At 61.8% G+C, this 15498-nt stretch overlaps 3 protein-coding genes across 5 annotated transcripts; all 3 read right to left on the reverse strand.

Moving 5' to 3' along the window:
* Positions 1-782: 782 nt before the first annotated feature.
* Positions 783-4562, reverse strand: SBK2 (SH3 domain binding kinase family member 2). Of its 2 annotated transcripts, none has more exons than XM_074193680.1 (4): positions 3382-4448; positions 2991-3230; positions 2217-2419; positions 783-1646 (listed from the first exon to the last, which is right to left on the reverse strand). In XM_074193680.1, exons 2-4 carry the CDS (start codon positions 3220-3222, stop codon positions 1059-1061), a joined length of 1023 nt encoding a protein of 340 aa, XP_074049781.1. In that variant the 5' UTR covers positions 3223-3230; positions 3382-4448; the 3' UTR covers positions 783-1058. The 2 variants fall into 2 exon arrangements, with proteins under 2 accessions (XP_074049781.1, XP_074049771.1); XM_074193670.1 differs by lacking the exon at positions 3382-4448 and adding an exon at positions 4510-4562 and having other exon boundaries at positions 784-1646.
* A 1042-nt stretch (positions 4563-5604) lies between these two features.
* On the reverse strand, positions 5605-10159 carry SBK3 (SH3 domain binding kinase family member 3). Its single transcript, XM_074193689.1, has 4 exons — positions 9266-10159; positions 8282-8432; positions 7784-7986; positions 5605-6855 (listed from the first exon to the last, which is right to left on the reverse strand). Exons 1-4 carry the CDS (start codon positions 9308-9310, stop codon positions 6160-6162), a joined length of 1095 nt encoding a protein of 364 aa, XP_074049790.1. The 5' UTR covers positions 9311-10159; the 3' UTR covers positions 5605-6159.
* Positions 10160-11247: 1088 nt separating this feature from the next.
* On the reverse strand, positions 11248-15274 carry ZNF579 (zinc finger protein 579). 2 transcript variants are annotated; one of them, XM_074220086.1, is made up of 2 exons: positions 15231-15274; positions 11248-13227 (listed from the first exon to the last, which is right to left on the reverse strand). In XM_074220086.1, exon 2 carries the CDS (start codon positions 13223-13225, stop codon positions 11717-11719), a length of 1509 nt encoding a protein of 502 aa, XP_074076187.1. In that variant the 5' UTR covers positions 13226-13227; positions 15231-15274; the 3' UTR covers positions 11248-11716. The 2 variants fall into 2 exon arrangements, with proteins under 2 accessions (XP_074076187.1, XP_074076188.1); XM_074220087.1 differs by lacking the exon at positions 15231-15274 and adding an exon at positions 14101-14430.
* Between the last annotated feature and the right edge of the window lie 224 nt (positions 15275-15498).

The raw sequence follows: 15498 nt of genomic DNA on the forward strand, positions 1-15498 counted from the left end.
AAGCTGAGCCCTTTCTTGGCAAGGCTCCCAGAGACCCCTGGGAGGCGGCTCCAGGCTCCCCCTGGCAGCTGCCTCCACCCAGGCTCATTATCGCCTCCTGTTAATCTCTGGCACCTGGCAGCAATTAACGCCTCTGTGAGGGCCCCGGGCCCCCCCAAGTGTCTCTTGCTGTTGCCCAGCGCCACCCCCACTTCTTCACTTCAGTGGGAGGCATTCCCCACCTAATCGCTTGGCTATTTCAGGCTCTGGTGAGAGCCGGAGGTGGCACAAAGGCCCCCCTCCTCCTGCCCGCTCTGCCTGCCTGTCCACCATCCTGAGCCCCCTGCCATGGGAGGCGGGGGCCACCGCCGGGCCCCACTGCCGGGCCCTGGGGTTCAGCAGAGCCCATTCTCACAGATCGGGAAATTGGCCTCTGTGAGGGCAAAGATGCCAGGCCCTGCCGGGCAGGGTGCCAGACATGGCAGCAGGAGAGGAAGAGGGAGTGTTTGCGTTCAGGGCAACTGGGAGGGAGCCAGGGCCCCAGGTGGTGACAGGCACCCCCCCCCAGGGGCCTGCCCTGCTGGCACACTCACTTACTCTTTCACACTCATGCACACACACACACACACACATTCATACTCTCACACTCACACACATACACTCATACAAACACACACATTCATACTCTCTCACACTCACACACACACACACACACACACACACACACAAACACAAACACAACCCTTCACAGAAATGTCCCCAACCACCCCTTCCCCCTAGCAGTCTCAGTGCCCACCCCCTTGGGCAGAAGAACAAACAGAAGTATCTTGAGGCTTTATTGGAGAGTAGAGTTGGAGGAGTCTGGGAGAGAAAGACAAGGAGACATACAGGAGGAGGTTGGGACAGAAATTGAGGTAGAAAGGACAGGACAGGGAGAGACAAAGAGAAACTGAGGCAGAGACTCAGATATAGGGAAGAGTTAAGGGTGATCTCCCTCCTGGCCCAGCCTCCTCCCACCCTCACCATCTAGAGACCCAGGAGCCTCCCTGGAGGCTTGGTCCCTTGGGACCTTCATCCTCTCACTGAGGACCCTCACCCTCATCCCTGGCCCGCTCGGGGCCCCCAGCCGTCTCCTGCCAGGACTGGCCCAGGAAGGCCCGCACCGAGCCCACAGGGCCCCTCTGCCGGGGCCGGGGGTCAAGCAGCATTGCCAGCAGCCGGTCAGCCACAGGGGTCAAACCGACCCAGGGGGCAGGGCGGTCACAGGCCTTCCCAGAAGCTCTCCAGTCCAGGAAATCCTGGTAGAAGGGGTCCTGGTCGGGCAGGGGCTGGTCCCAGGGGAAGTAGCCAGTGAGGAGGCAGAAGAGGAGTACACCCAGGGCCCAGGCATCCAGCGAGGGCTGGATGGGCAACCCCTGGGGCAGGCGGGCTGAGCTGCAAAGCTCAGGGGCAGTGTAGGGAATTGGGGGCCCAGCCAGGCGCAGCAGGGTCCCCCGGGGCCTAGTGTGGCCAAAGTCAGTCAGCTTGACCCTACGGCAGCCCGGCTCAAAGACCAGCACATTCTCAGGCTTCAGGTCTCGATAAACAAGGCCCCTGGAGTGGATGTGTTCCAAGGCAGAGGCGAGCTGCTGGACGCAGAGCTGGGCCGCAGTCTCCGGAAGGCCCCTCTGTGGGTGCAGGGGGTGCTGCTGAGCAGAACTGGGCAGCCCCAGCCCCTGGAAGGCAGCACCCAGGTCCCAGGGGGCCACCTCATGGATGAACAGCCCAGGAAGCTTCTCACCCACCTCCCCCCACCCAGATGAACACTCTCCCTGCCCTAGGTCAAAGGCGAAATGACTGGATCCCCACTGCCACTTCTAACTCTGAAATCCTGTGACCCCCTGGCCAGACCTGGGGAATGACCGGTTCCCTCTCTGAGCCCTTCCTGGAAACATATTGACTCAGCTGCCCTCTGACCAATTCACTGGAGCCCAAGGCTGACCTCAGGCCTTGTACCTAGAACAAAAGAGCTGAGACTCATCACCCCCCAACTTCCCTGATACCCCTAAACCCCATTCCACTTCCTCAGGCTTCCCCATGCTACTCTGGAGGATATTTCCAGATCCCCACAAGAGCTCAGGGCCCAAGAAGAAGAAGACCCAGGGTCAGAGGGTCCTTCCAGCTTGGGACCCCACCCTGGCTCTCCCCTCTGGAGAATCTCTCTCTCCAAAGGCAAGGTCTCCAGGCTGCCAACCTACCTTGGGCAAGATCAAGGCGATGAGGTCCCCGTGCAGGGCAGGTTCCGAGAGGAAGCCATAGCAGGCCTGAGTCTCCAGCCCAATGCCGTAGGTGGCCACAATGCAGGGGTGAGAGCCAAGGGTCAGCCCCACGCAGAACTCGTAGAGGAACCCTTGGCGAGTTGTCGAGGCCTTGGAGAGAAGCTTAAGGGCCATGGGAGTCCCTGGGTGATTCCCAAAGGAGGAAAGTGAAGAAGGAAGGAGGAGGAGGGGTTGGAGTAGGAACCGTGGGAAAAATGGTAGGACAACACAAGACCCTAGACCATCAGTGTGGGACTGGATCCGAGAGGTTGTGATTGAGCTGGTTAACAGCCTGAATACCCCCACTTTACACATGGGGAAACTGAGGCCCAGAGAGAAGGAAGGACTTACATGTCCATAACATGAACTTGGAACCCTTGGGGGTTGAGGGAAATTGGATACCTGGGTCTCAGTTGGGCCAGGGTCTTGAGGCCCTGACGCCTGAATCCCTGGCTTTCACCCCTGGGGCCCACCCAGTCCTGGGACCCCACAGTCAGGACCCTGAGCATGGTTCAGATCTAGGACATGAACTCAAGTTCACTTCACCCTACCACGTGATGCTGAGGACAAGAGACAAGGCCATATTTGGACAGGCATGGGTCTACCCCTTCTTTGGGTAGCTCGCCGCCGTCTTTCATTTGGCCTTTTCATCTTCCCCTCGGGACCTCCAGACCCTGCCAGCCCCTTGACGGCCCCCCTGGTCCTTCTAGCTACCTCTTTGTCGGTGGGTGACCAGCATGACTCGGCCAAAGCGGCCTTGGCCCAGCTGGCGGACCTCATCATAGAGGTCCTCAACCTCAGCCTGAACCAGCGCCTGGGAGCTCAGAGTCAGCATGTCCTCCAGGGTCCGGGCAGCCGCCTGCCCCTCACTCAACTCCTCCATCGTGAGATCTTCTAGGTCCCAGCTCACATCCTCCCCATCCTCCTCTCCCTTCTCTCCTGTCATGGCCAACTCTGAAAAAGTCAAACCGGACAAATGACCCCAAGTGTAGCCTTGGACCCTAGTGGGAGGAGGGTATTGGGGCACCAGAGAAGCCAGGATCCAGGCTTTCAGCCCCTGCTCCCACCCCAAGGGGTCTAAACCTCTGGAATACCCCAGGGATACCTGCTCTTGGACACCAAAGGAGCAGCTAGGAATGGGGTTGTCTGGGTTTTGAGAGAGACGAAACTTAAGGAACCTGGTCCCTCAGGCAAGGGGCTGGAGGCCAGGATAGTTGTACCCCTCGGGGTAGGGCGAGTGATTTTTGTGGTCATAGATGGTCCCCTCCTCTTTAGACCCGCCTTCTCTAATCCTCCCCCTCCCCCCAAACTGGGCCTCCAGTGGGAGGAAAGATGAACCAGGGAGGAGAAGCCAGCCCCCACTGTTTCCAAAGCAAACAAACTTGGGGAGGGGGGGAATCAGACTCTTCATTTCAAGAGAAGACAGGTGCTCCTCACCCCCAGGGGCAGGGTTAAGGAAGCTGAAGCAGGGTGGGGGTGGGGGCAGACAAGATGGAGACAGGGCTTTGGCACCAGTGAAGTCTTGGCCATAGCCCGGGTCTCCATCAGATCTTGGGGTCCCTGCTCCCCTTAAGGACATGGCCCTCAATTCTATTAGAAAAGTAGCATCCAGGCCCCAGTCTTCCCCCAGAGACCCAGGCTCCAAGGCCGTAAGACAGGATTCAGGCCTCAACTCTTTTCGCTGTTAGAGACCCAACCACCATTTTCCTCTGAGTCTCATTTCTCAGCATCCAAGCCTCCAGCCCCTAAACCTTTCTCAAGCTATTGTGTCATGCCTTTGGCCCCCAATGCTTCCCAAAGTCCCAGGAATTTAGACTCAGAACCCTTACTGTTTCAGGAACCCAATTGTTCAGATCCTCAACTCTCATAACGCCCCCTCCAGGGACCCACGTATCTGTATCCCCAGTTCTTTTAGGGAATCCCAGCTCCTATCTCTTCCAGAAGCCTAGGAAGTCAGCCCCTTCCTCCATTAGGACCTCAACCCCCACAGCTATTTGGACCCCCCAGTTCTGAATCTATTACAGAGTCAAGTTTCCAAGGCCACAACGTTTGGGGCCCCGAAGAACACCCAAGTTCAGATTCTTGCCAACCACTCTGTGAGTAGTAATGGTGACTGGACTAGCAGCCCTCAGCTTGTCAGAAACACAAGAATCAGGTCCCCCAAATCCCACCCCTTTAAGAAGCCAGGCATCCTGCCCCTAGCCCCCCCAACCCCAATGCTCTTGAGTCTCACCTCCCCCAAGGGCTCCGGGTCTCTCTCACTACCTCCTCTGGTCAGTGCCCTGGTTGATTTGGGTGGCTGCCAACCCCAAGCTGGGCCATAGGCCCAGAGACCCCGCCCCCCTTGCCCCCCTGCCCTGTGGGGGGGCCTCGGCCACACCCCCTTACCCTGGTCCCTCCCCCCAGGGCTAGAGCGACACCGTGTGGACCCTTGAGTAACTGCCCGTGGGTGGGCAATAGGCCAGAGGTGGTAGGCAAGGGGCCAGATAATCAGGGGCCCCAGATCATCCTCAGAGTGAGACCCAGGTGTCCAGATTCCCCATTCCCCTCAGGCCCTCGGGAATCCTAATCCTAATCCTACATCCTGATGCTTCAGAGGACCTGGTGAGCGAACCTCCAGCCCCAAGCCAGTCCCTTCAAGACCCTGGGTTCTGGACCCTTGCCCCCCCTCCCAGTTGCTCATGTACCCGCCTCTTTTCTTTGCTTGGTGCTCTGAGATCATAGCCCACCACATTGGTCTGGAATCCAGTTGCCTCATCTCTTAGCCTGCCACCCCCCCCACTTTTCCCTCTCCACAATAGGATTCAGAACCCCCCCCCTCCCACTTGTCTCTGGTCCATCAAAGGAGCATTGATTGGGGGAGTGGGGGAAGGGCAGCAGAATCCTGTCATCGACCAGACCTGGGGCTCAGAGGGGTCTTGATTCCTTAGAAAAGCCAGGTCTGAGGCCTCAAGGGAGGAGGGGACACGTGAACCCCGACACTTGGGTGCCTGAGAGACCAGAAGTTGGGGGGCCTGGATGCCTAGAGGTCGAGGGGGGCAGTCCATAGCACTGGATTTTAGTGGAGGGCCCTACGCGGGCAGAGAGCAAGGGGGGTTTTCTGGAAACATCTGCAAAGTGACCTCATCAGCTTCCAGCTGCCCTCTCTTGTACCAGGCCCCAGGCCCCAGGCCCCAGCCAAGCCCCTAGCCAGCTCTGCTGTGGGGAGGGGGCAGGGCATCCAGCAGGCCCCCAGGGAGGGCAGGAATAGGGAAGCAGGCTGACCCCGGGAACCTTGTCCTCCCTCCCCACCTCCACTTCTCCAAGACAAAGGACACAGGTGGGCCAGACAACATTTATTTCACAAATGTGGTTGGTCTCCTTCACACACCCACAAATACCGTCCACCTTGGTCAAAGGCCTGGAGAGCCATTCCAGTCCTGCCCTTTCCTATGTGTGTGACCCTGAGGCAGTCATTTCCCCTGAATTATACTGGGGATGAAGGCTGTGGAAAAAATGTTGAAGTATGGAGGCGGCTGACCCCCATCACTAATCACTGGAGGGAAACAGAAGGGGAAGGGGTGGAGGATATCCTCCAGGTGTCTCCGATCCCGGCCTGGGAACCAGGGAGTCAGCGGAAGCCCAGGGAGTCAGGGACCAGGGACCATCCACCTGGGTCCCTGGAAGGCGGCTGGGACAGGGAGCCAAGCACCTGGGTCCAGGCCTCAGAGGAGGTGGGAAAGGTCACCTTTCATCTCAGCCCCTCCCCCTCTCCCCACACCAGCTGTCTCCACAGTTCAGTCCAGGTGGCCCCTGTCATGGGTGGGGCGTGGGGGGGGGGAATCCTGGCCCCGGCCCAGACCACCTGCCTCACCACCTGGTCAGGGTGTTCCCTGGGTTGGCCCTATGGCCCTGTCCCCAGCGGAGCTCCCTCCTCTTCCTCTGACCCCTCATCCAAGCTGGCCTCCTCTTCCCCACCAGTGCTGTCCTCCTTTCCTCCTCCCCCTGTGCCTTCCTCTTCCTCTTCCTCCTCTTCCTCCTCCACCTCCTCTGAGGCCTCAGCCCCCCCCACCATCCAGGCCTCGCCAGCCCAGTCCAGGACAGCTGTGGGCTGGCTCCTCGTCTCCGGCTCCAGGGCGAGCAGCCCCCGGAGGAGGGTCTGGGCAGCCACAGAGAACTGGTCCCAGGGGTGGGGTGGCAGGGCTGGCTGGGGACGAGCTGTCATCCAAACAGCAAATGTCTCAAACCCAGGGTCTGGAGCCAAGGCCACAGACCAGGGAAAGCCAGCAGTAGCAGCACAGAAGAGGAGGACCCCCAGGCCCCAGGAGTCTAGCTCTGGCCGGAGGACCAGGGTATCAGGAGGCTGGAGCAGGCAGAGCTCAGGAGGGGCGGAGGGCAGGGGGCCAGGAGGGGCTGGGGCCGGGCAGCCCTCTGGCCGGGTCAGCCCAAAGTCCCCCAGGGCCACCCGGTGGCAGGCTTTGTCAAAGACGAGGACATTGTCAGGTTTGACGTCGGCATGGACCAGGCCTCGGGAGTGCAGGAAGTCCAGGGCCCTGGCCAGCTGGACCCCCACTCGCTTCAACTGGAGCTCTGGGAGGCCCTACAAGGGAATAGGTGGGGGGCACAGTGTATGGACTCTCCAAGATCCCTCTCCAAAACCAATTTCCCCCTTTCCTCTCCCCTTTCTCGAGTCTAGAATATGGAGGTACCTCAGAGCCAGGCTGCTCTGAGGGTCCTTGTTGGAAACCCAGTCTTCGGGAATAGTGCAGTGTAGAAGCCCTCCAACTTCTCTAGGACCCCAAGCCATGGTCCTGGGATCTGAATGGGGATCCCAAGGCTAATTCCTGCCTGGGCCAGCCCTAGCTTCCAGGGGTAGATCTCCCCCAACCCTGACCCCATCCATCTTTTCCCTCTCTCTGTCTCCTCAGCCCTCTTCCATAGTGATTGAGTATAAGAGGTGAAATCTTGAAGACCTGGGTTTGAATCCCACTTTAGACACCAACCATGACCTTGAGTCTTGAGATCTGGTGACCTCGGCCGCCTACTTTGTCGTAGAGTACCGAGCTCAAAGGGCCTCAGAATGGCCCACCGTTATCATCCACTTTAATGTCCCCAACCCAATGCTCCACCATCTCGATATCAATCTGAACCCAGACCCTGGCCCTGGCTCCAAGTCCCTCTTCCAGGAACAAGCCACTCCCAAGTCTGGGCTGGCAACCAATCAGATTCCAAATTTGGTCCCCCCCAACTTAATCTCCAAACCAACCTTCTACATCTGAACCCCATTCTCAAGAGTGACCAGACTTGCCACCCCAAGTCAGGGCTGGCTTTCATTGCCAAGTCTGGCACCAATCCCATTTCTGATTCTTATCTCTCATTCCGTCTCCATCCCAGAGCCCATTCTTAGCTGAGACCTAACTAAGCCTATACCTGTTCTTCTGAAATCTCAGCTCCAAGTTTGTGTCCCACTCCGACCCCCAGCTCCCTGAGCCCCCTCTTCCACCTTGGATGCTTTCTCCAAGTCTCACCCTGTCCTCCAACATCCCACTGAGATCTCCACAGGGTGCGTACTCCTGGGCAAAGGCATAGTGGCAGGGGCTCTGCAGGGGTGGAGCCAGGGTGCGGAGCAGGCCGGGGTGTGAGGAGACGCAGCGACCCACGCAGAACTCCCGAAGAAAAGTAGTCCAGGATGCAGAGGCCCGAGGGAGAAGCTTCAGGGCAACGGGGGGACCTTGAGAAAGAGGGACATCCGGAGGGGGTGTCGGGGATGAACCCCTGGGCCTGCACCCACTCCCGGGTCTAGGCCTGACTTGATGGGACTTCATCTCTGCCCTGGCCCTAGCTTCTTTGGTGGGAAATGAGAAAGTTGGAATTTCCCATTGCTAAGTAGAATTCTTGGGGCTCCAATATCCTGAGTGTCTGCGGCTCCCCAGAACCATGGTCTCCATCTCTTGTGTTCCCACACCATGGGCTCCTGAGAATTCTGGGCTTAGGGAGGATCCCCCACACCATGAAGCCCAGCTCACCCCCTCGCCGGGGCCGAGCCAGGAGGACACGGCCATAGGTGCCCGCACCCAACTCCTGGACCAGTCGGTAGCGGGATCTCAGGGTCCGAATGGGAGTCACCATACTGGCCGTGAGGTCAACGAGGCGCTGAAGGGCCAAGGCTGGGTCCTCCTAGGGGCCGAGAGGGTAGAGAGACACAGACACAGTCACAGACTGACCAACAGAGGCGGGTGGAGGGACCTAGAATGTCTAGTGTGCCTGACTCTCTGGTGACTTTGGGCAGGTCACTTGAACTCTCTGAGCCTCAGTTTCCAAATATGTAAAATTTGGGGTAGCTTGGATGATCTCTAAGCTTTCTTTTTACTTCGAAGACTCGCAAGATCTATGTCCTGGTAGATCTCGAACTAGCAGATCCAATGGGGGACAGTTGGCAGGGGGTGGAGGCAGGAGGCGGGGTGGGGTTCAGAGGGAGGAAATCAAGTTCATTTCACGAGCCCCCAATACAGAGCAGCAGAGGTCATCCGATCCCTGTTTGAATCTTCCTGTTAGGGAGAACTCATTACCTCTTGGGGACCCTGCTGAAATCTGAGTTGGGAAGTGTTCTTAGAGCCCCCAAGCAAGAGCTGGGGGTCAGGGGCTACTCTCGGGGGAACCAGGGTCAACAGTTGGCTCACCATGCCAGGGTGGGGTGCGTGACTCATGGTGAGTCATCCTGAGGCGCTGGCCCACCTGTCCCTGTGCTTTGGAGAACAGGCACCGGTTCACGGCCCTCCCCAACAACCCCTCCAGGGGCAGCCTTGGAGCAACCCTCCCCCCAATCCTGCCCCCCTGGGGCTTCTTTGTCTAGTCCTCTTTTCTGCTTCAGGGTCTACAAATTTCTATTTTTATTCCTTGTTCTCTCTTTTCTTTACCATGTTTCTGGGGACACCTCGTATTTTTCTCTCAACTTTGCCACTTTGATTTGTTTGGCCTCTGCCTCCCCTTTACACCCCAACATTGCTCACCTCCAGGTCCCCATCTTTGAGGGGCTCTTGCTCCCTGGTCTCCATCTCAGGGCTTGTATGTTGTCCCTTGGAAGCCCCTCCCTCTGGACTGCCTGGCCCTCCGGGGGCTCCCCTCCCCACCAGCACTGCTTTTGCTGGTTCCTTGGCTGTCTCACACTCGCTCCCTCTCTGAGCCCTCCTCCAGTTTTGCTCCCCCTGCCCTTTGGAGGGCTCTCCTCTCTAGGTTGTCTTCTGCAGAAACTCCTAGTGCTCCTCTCTCAGGCCCTTTGCTACGACTCTCTCCAATTCTCCTCTTTTTTAGGTTCTTTCCTTGCTCTGTCAGTTTTCTCTCTCTGTTTCAGAGAGACAGAGACAGAGACACACAGAGAGACAGAGACAGAGACAGAGACAGAGAGAGAGACAGAGACAAAGGAAGGAAGGAAGGAAGGAAGGAAGGAAGGAAGGAAGGAAGGAAGGAAGGAAGGAAGGAAGGAAGGAAGGAAGGAAGGGAGAAAAGGGATGAAAAAGGAGATGACAGAGAAAGATGAGAGAGATAAGAGACAGGAAAAAAGGGAAGGAAAGAAGAAAAGAGGGAGAAGGGATGGGGGGAGAGAGAGGACACAGACAGACAGACACAGAGAGAGGAGGACCTGCCTCTGCCTCCTCTCCTGGTGGTTTCTCCTAGTAGGGGTCTCGGGCCTCCTCTCTGCCTCCTGAGGCTGGAGCCTGGCCTGCCCCGTCCCTCTTTGAAGGGGTCCCCACCCCTGGCCCTTGCTGTCTCTTTGGGTGTCTCCTCCGCTGCACCTTCTTCTCTGGCTTCCTCTGTGCTTCTCTGCCCAGTCCAGTCCCTTATCACTTTGGGTCTCGTCTCTTCTTTGTTTCCCCTCCCGCTGACTGTCCAGGGGGTGTGTATGGGGCCAAGTTGGTGACAGAGACGTGTGGCCCCCGCCCCCTTCCTTACCCCCCCTGACCCTCGGCCCCCCCTCCCCCTTCCAAACTTAGCTTGGCCCAGGCCCCGGGCTCCCAGCCCAGGACAGGATTGAGACAGGACAAAACGTATTGTGAACCCCTGGGGGCCAGGACATGGGAGGAAGCTGAGGCCTCCCCCCACTCGGGGTCCTGGCTCTCTGGCCCCTGCTTCCCCAGGCCTCTCTACTCCCAAAGCCTCGGGGAGGCAACCTGGAAGGCTTCCTGGTGGAAGGGCCTAGAAGGGGGAAGAGCTGCTCTGGGACAGGGCCTGGTGCTGAACTGAGGCCACAGCCCCCCCCCCAGACGGGGAGATTGAGATGTGGGAAGCTGTTGACAGGCCCTGAAAACTCATGGCTTCGGGGTGCCCAACACCTGGGTGGCAGCCGCATCGGGCAGCCCTGGCCCCCTGCCTCGCCTCTGCCAGGAAGACGCTGGGATCCAGGGCGGGCTTTTCACCTCCTCTTTTAGCCACACGGGCTCCCTAGGGTCACCCCCTCAGCTCTGACCTCCAGCCTGAATGCCAAGCCTTTTTGGGGCCCAGGATAAGCAAGCTGTCTCCCGGGAGCCCCCAGGGCCTCATTCCCCATGTGGGCCCTGCTTGACCTTGGCCAAAGCCAGCCCTCTCCAGGCTGCTTCGACCCTGCCCTGGACAAAGGGGTTATTTAATCTGCCACTGCCCATCTAGGTCCATGGCGAGTGCCAAGAGACCAGGCAGTGGCATGCGCTGCCCCCCTCCATCAAGTCCATCTTTAGGGGCCTGTCCTTTGGCATGGGCTGAATGAAGGGGGATCTGAAGGGGGCTGGAGGCTCCATCTCCCAAAGAAATCGCTGGTAAATTCTCAGCATTCTGAATCATTCCACATGTTGGTGGTCTCATCACTGACGGATGAGAGGGTCTAGCCGGTGGGAGGTGTTTAATCAGTGCCTCTGAGGAATGAGGGGAAGGGGGGCAGCCAGTGGCAGGGGTCTGGGAGAAAGCCCCGAGTCCTCCCTGGACCTCCCGGCCCTCCCAGGCGCAGACAGCCCCACGGCCTGGCTCCTCTGGGCTCCACAGTTGAGTTTATTCAGACAGACATAAGGAACAGGGAACAGACACATGCCCGCCCCCCCCCGGCCCCACACTCTAGGACCCCCATCACTCTACTCTTCCCCTGTACAGTAGCTGCTGCAGACAAGAAACCTGGAAGGCCTGGGTGTGGGCAGAGGGGCAAGGAAGAGAGCAGGGGAACAGGTCGGCCCCCCGGGACCAGAGAATCTGCAGTTCCCCCTAATTCACCTCAGCTGGAGAGTACCCAGTGGTGGCAAGAGGGTGGAAGTCCCGGTCAGTGTGGGGTGGGGAGAGCTATCCTGCAAGGAGGGGAAGAATTAAGACTGCAATCTTCCCAGGGGACACCCCCACTTCAATCTTGTTCTTCCACGGTTGGCACCTAAAGGGAGGGTTCCATTTCAGAGAGGGGGCAGAGGGGATCGGGTGGCCATAAAACAGGTTTGGGGTTCTGAGCGTCAGGAGGGCACCCTTCCTGATCCTCCCAGACCCCCGTCTTCCTCTTCTTCCAGGTCAAAGGCTGAGTGGTCCTGACTGTCAAAACAGGAGGCGCTGAGGTACGCGGGGGCTGGCGGAGGGGTCCGAGAGGGAGAGGGTGGAGAAGGGGGGTCTTCGACTGTCTCCTCTGGGGCCGGGGCCGCATCCTCCACGGGGGCCGCGGCCCTGCTCATGGCCCCTTCCAGCTCCGCCCGGTGGCACCGCTGGTGCCGCAAGAGGCTGTAGGCCCTGGAGAAGCGGCGGGGGCAGCGAGGGCAGGGGTGTGGGGCGGGGCCCCCCGCGTGCACCTGGGCGTGCCGGGCCAGGTCTGCCAGTCGCTTGAACTCCCGCTGGCAGCGGACGCACTGGAAGGGCCGGGCCCCCGAGTGGGTGACGCCGTGTTGGCGGAGGTGGGCACGCCGCCGGAAGCCTTTGCCACACTCTGGGCAGCGGAAGCGGGGCTCCACGGGCGGTGGGGGGGGTGGGGGGGGTTCCTCCCCAGACCCAGGGCCGGAGGCCCGCTCGCCCTCCAGGCTTCCCCCGTCTTCTCCATTCCGCCCCTGGGATTCTGCCCCTTTGGCAAAGTTCCATCCCTTGGAGGCGCCATCTACCCCTCTCTCCTCCTTGTCAGAGCGAGAAGGGGCCGGGGTCGGCGCCAGCAGGCTCAGGGCGCCATGGACCCGGCGGTGCTGCCGGAGGTAGGAGGCCAGACGAAAGGCCAGGTCGCAGTCCGGGCAGGCGAACGGTCGGTCCGGAGAGTGGACGAGCCTGTGTCGGGACAGCGACCAGGGCCTGGCGAAGGCTTTGAGGCAGACGGGGCACTGGTGTCGCTTGGGTCGCGGAGGGGGCCCCGGCTCCCCGTCGGGGCCCGCCCGGCCCCCAGAGCCGCGCAGACAGGGGTGGGCCTTCAGCTCCCCCTTCGTGGGGAAGGCCTCTCGGCAGCGCAGGCACAGCAGGGTCCAGTCGGCCTGGAGCAGGACCTCCTTCTCCTCCCCTCGGCCGGCCGCCGCCCGGGCCAGCTCCGCCGCCTCCTCCCGGGCGTCCTCGGGAGGCCCCGGGACCGGGGCCGGCTCCGACTCGGGCTCCTGGCTCCCCGGAGCCTCGACCCCCACCGGCTCCCCGCCGCCACCGTGCTCCTGGGCCAGGTGCAGCTGCAGCTGGGCCGGCTCGGGGAAGGTGCGCGGGCAGGCCGCGCACCGCAGGGGCGGCTGAGGGCCGTGGCCCCGCAGGTGCCGGGCCAGGTGGGCCGGCCGGCGGAAGGCCTTGGGACACAGGGGGCAAGTGTGGGGGCGCAGGCCCGAGTGGCTAAGCTGATGACGGGACAGGTAGTAGGGGAAGCGGAAGAGACGGCCGCAAGTGGGGCAGGGCAGGGGGGCCCTGGGAGCGGCTCCGCCGCCCCGACCCCGGCCGCGGCCCCGACCCCGGCCCCGGCCCCGGCCCCGGCCCCGAGGAGAGGCACCTGGGGCTGGTGGAGGTGGCTGGGGGTCCATACCTGCAGGAAAAAAGAGAAAGAGGCATGAGGTACACGCAGGGTGGCTGAGAAGCGGGTGGTCCAGAGATGGATGGGAGCCAATGGGATCCACAGAAAAAGAGATGGGGGGAAGGAGGGGAGGTGGGCGAGGAAGGGAAGAGGGGCAGAAAGGGAAAGATGGGGGGAGATGGAGGGGAGAGATGCGAGAGATGAGAGATGGAGGGGGAGAGAGAGATGGAGGGGAGAGATGCGAGAGATGGAGGGGAGAGACAGATGGGGGAGATGGAGGGGGCGAGATGCGAGAGATGGGGAGAGATAGAAGAGATGGGGAGGGAGAAACAGATGGGGGGAGAGATGCGAGAGATGGGGAGGGATAGAAGAGATGGGGAGGGAGAGACAGATGGGGGAGATGGAGGGGGAGAGATGCGAGAGATGGGGAGGGATAGAAGAGATGGGGAGGGAGAGACAGATGGGGGAGATGGAGGGGGAGAGATGCGAGAGATGGGGAGGGATGAGAGATGGAGGGATGAGAGATGGAGAAGGGAAGGGGAGGGGGGGCCCCTGAGCCCCCCAGCCCTGGAGCGCCGCGGGGGGGGGGCAGCCTCGGCCTCACTTGACAGATCGGGGAGCCTTGGCACCCCAGGAGGGGCCGAGCCGGGGCGGCCCCCCGGAGGCGCCCGCGGCGGGACCTGAACTCGGGGCACCCCGGCTGGGGCGGGGGCGGAGTCGATCCAGAGAAAAGAAAGAAGCGGGGGTGGGGGGCCGCGGGGCGGGGGACAGACAGACAGACAGACAGACAGAGCCGGGGGAGGGGGCGGCAGACGGACCCCGAGCCAGAGGGAAACACGGGGGGCCCCGCCCGCGGCGCCGCAGAGCCCCCCCGCGCAGGCTCACCTCCTCCGGCTCCCTCGGGCCTCGGGGCCTCCTCCCTGGCGCGCGGACCAGCGGGCGCGCGCACGGACGGACAGACGGCCGGGGGGCGGCGGGGGGGAGGGTGGGGCGGGGGAGGGGCGCCGCTCTCCTTCGGCTCCCCGGATGCGAGCGCGGCCCCGCCCCCGGCGTGCGGGCGGGGGGGAGAGCGAGCGGAGATGAGCGGGAGGGGGGGCTCGGGGCCGGCGCCCGGCCGGGCCACACCCCGGAGAGGGGCTCGAGAGCGCCTGCGCGCAGGCCCGGGGGCGGAGCCTGTCGCTAAGCGGGGGCCCGGGCCTCTCTCGGAGCCTCGAAGTAAGAAGATGGCTTCACCCTCAGGGGGCGGGGCCCGCCTCTAAGGGGCGGGGCCGCACGCCAGGAGGCGGGGCCTATCGCTGGGCGGAAGACTAGGGCTTTAAGAAGATGGCTTCCCGGGGCGGGCTCGTCGCTAGGGGGCGGGGCCTGTCGCTAAGCGGAGAGCTCGGGCTCTAAGAAGATGGCGGCCCCCGGGGCGGGGCTGGTCTCGGGGGCGGGGCCGCGGGGGGAGGGGCCGGGCCGAGAGCAGGCCCTGGGAGAGGCCGCCCCTGACCTGAAGGGGCGCCCCGAGCCAGCCCGCGGCTTTTGGGGGACGCTCGAGGACGGGCGGCTCACTACCTCCTGCCCCCCCCGCGGTGGGTGCCCCCAGCACCCCGGCACCCGGCCTGGGGGCCCCAGGCTGCGCCCCCAGCTCGCGGGAGCCCCCATACCCAGAGCTCCCCCGGGCGCTGCCAACGCCCCCTCCCTCGGGGGGCCTCCAAGGCTCACCCTGAAGACCCCGACTCGTAGGCAGTTGTTGCTGTTGCCCCCCTTCCCCTTTCTCAAACCCCGCACGGTGGGACCTGTTAATACTGGGGGTCCCTCGGGCTCTGGCCCGGCTTCCTGGGTGGCCGTGCACGGAACGGGGAGCATTCTCAAGTCTCTCTTCCCAACCTCTGTTGCTGACTCAGACACCCCAACCTTCCTCCTGCCAAAGGTCCCTCTTAGGGTGGGGGCCCTCACCTCATCCCACTGGGGCTCCTCCCCGGCTCCCACCCCCAAACGCGGCGTGGCGCCAAGGCCCACCCGGCCCAGCTCACCCCCACCCGGCCGTCCTCCAGCGGCCCGCGGCGGGCCTCACCCCCTGCACCCCGATCCACCTTCCCTAAGTGAGGCAGGCTCGAGCTGCCTCCCTCCCCCCACGTCACAAACTAATGGCCCCCACGGCCCCCGAGAAGAAACAGCCGGCCCTTTGTTCGGCATGCCCACCCTTTGACAACTTGGCACCCTCCCGCTTTGCCAATCTTTTTTTTTGAAACATTACCACAATAGGCATGTTGTAAAAATAAACATAATCTCTCCCCAAAA

The sequence above is a fragment of the Macrotis lagotis genome, chromosome 1 (genome assembly GCF_037893015.1).
Source record: "Macrotis lagotis isolate mMagLag1 chromosome 1, bilby.v1.9.chrom.fasta, whole genome shotgun sequence".
Taxonomy (NCBI): domain Eukaryota; kingdom Metazoa; phylum Chordata; class Mammalia; order Peramelemorphia; family Peramelidae; genus Macrotis; species Macrotis lagotis.